This window comes from Austrofundulus limnaeus, unplaced genomic scaffold (genome assembly GCF_001266775.1).
Source record: "Austrofundulus limnaeus strain Quisiro unplaced genomic scaffold, Austrofundulus_limnaeus-1.0 Scaffold1454, whole genome shotgun sequence".
Taxonomy (NCBI): domain Eukaryota; kingdom Metazoa; phylum Chordata; class Actinopteri; order Cyprinodontiformes; family Rivulidae; genus Austrofundulus; species Austrofundulus limnaeus.
In genome coordinates this window covers 41,774-43,721 of record NW_013953856.1, presented here as the reverse complement: position 1 = coordinate 43,721, position 1,948 = coordinate 41,774, and the positions used below count along the sequence as shown (strand labels likewise).

At 33.2% G+C, this 1,948-nt stretch overlaps 1 protein-coding gene across 1 annotated transcript in view; it reads right to left on the bottom strand.

The window, feature by feature from the left end:
• Window positions 1-1,948, bottom strand: part of cd2ap (CD2-associated protein) — a gene marked incomplete in the record, with an annotated part of 49,417 nt that overhangs the window by 11,078 nt on the left and 36,391 nt on the right. Inside the window, 1 exon segment of the mRNA XM_014032448.1 lies at window positions 883-934. Coding sequence (XP_013887902.1) covers window positions 883-934 — 52 coding nt within the window.

Genomic DNA, 1,948 nt, shown 5'->3' with positions numbered 1-1,948 from the left:
ATTTAGTTTATAAACTATGACATTTAGAAGTGTATGAATCATATGGTGGAAAAACTGACTTTAAAAAATAAATCTGTTTTTTTTCTTATAAAAGGCTAAATAAAACAAAAATATTGGTGGTAATTTATGACTGTGTAACTTTACAAATGGCACCCCATAATAGGATGGCTGCCATAGCTACATCTTGTTTTTAAAGCGTGTTTTCAGGATGACTCTCTGCTACTACCACACCAAATTTTGGCCTAAACTGACTGTCAGTATTTTTATGTTGTATCTTAGGCGTGGTGGTCATTTTGAAATATATTGATTCTAAAAGTTAGTTAATTACAGTTAACAGCCGCAGTACAGCTCCAAGTGATTTACTTTTAATTCTTTAAAAGTGTACTAACAAAATGTAAAATTTTAGCTGCCAAAAAGTAGCCAGTGCTAAATGGCAAAAACCATTCCTAAAAAAAATTACTTGGCTCACAAAATGGAGTAAAATCAAGAATGTAATAGGGTAAAAGGCCACATAATTTATTTGAATAGCATAAACACTTAAAGTGACACAGCACTAAACACATTTTAGTAAAATGTGTCCCCGCACAGATGTGCAAAACTAATCAAAATAAAGAAAATAGCCTGATCTGTACCTGCTGCCATTAAGAACAAAAATAATGCAGTAGTTGTCACTTTTGCTTTTGAACTAAGATWATTATCATCTTTTTGTTAACTAAATAATAAAATGATTTTATTCTAAATTTATTTTGGACCAACGTAGAAACAATAAATAAAAATATATATCTTGGAGTGCGAATAAGAGTAATTCTGAAATATCAGTTAAACTCTGTCCTGATACCTGCCTGGTTTCACCCTGTGATAAAAGTTACAACCTGTCCTTACCTGAGAAAAGCCTGCATCATGTCGTCCCTGCTGCTGCATGTCTCCTCCCTGACTTTGCTCTTCCTATGATGGCAATAAAGATTTATTTTAAACATGTGGAAAGCAAGCCAGCACAAATTCTGCACAGAAATAAAAGATTAGGTTTATCCAAAACATTAACTAACTAGCAAGGATGTAAGAAAAGGTAACAACTGTCTAATCTTAACTAGCTAAACATGGTATATTTGGATCATTTAGCTAACATTACCTGCCTCCAACAGCATTAATTAACATTCAAGGTTTGTTTGGCAACAAATAGAAAAGTTATTTTTACTTTTGTTTAGCTGTTTTCTAACACACTGCCGCTCCGCTCAGCAGGAGGTCTCCTCTCATAGCTTAATGCTCATGGTGCGTTTAATGACGGTTCAGAAAATACAGTATTTCTCAAATAATGATGGGAATAATAAAACCTGTAAATATAGATGCCATTTAAAGGCCATAATATAATTCAGTATAAACAAAAGCATCAAACTGGATTACTTTAATATCCTCTTTTATCATCTTTTTATTATTGTAGACAGCATGGTTATGTCATTCTCTGATTTTACTGAATGCTGCTAAACGCCTTCTGCTGGAACAAACCATTTTATACAGATACAGAGGGGTGTTCAGTAAATATGGTAGTTTTCCTTTTGGTCTGGGAGAGGTAACATATAACTTTTACTACCAAAAACAAGAATAAACAAAGATGTGATTAATGTTGTTATGGATAGGGCCCCCCAATAAAAATTGTTTCTTTCTTACATGTTTAATAACATTTAACATTTAGGGGTTTATGATTTTCAGACCCCCTCTGAACTGGACCGGATCATTTCCGATGGAGCAACTCGGTTTCGCCACTAGCTGAGCTAACTTAAAACTCGTTTTCACTGTCAATATTTCAGCAAAGTAGACTTAAAGTAAGTAAATAATTAAAACAATAATTTACTTTTGCTGTATTTTTTTAGTTTTTCTTTCAAAGTTTGGGTCAAAGCACCTGAGGGTGAATGTTAGCTTAGTCTAATTAGCTAATGAAGTAAGCTAGCGC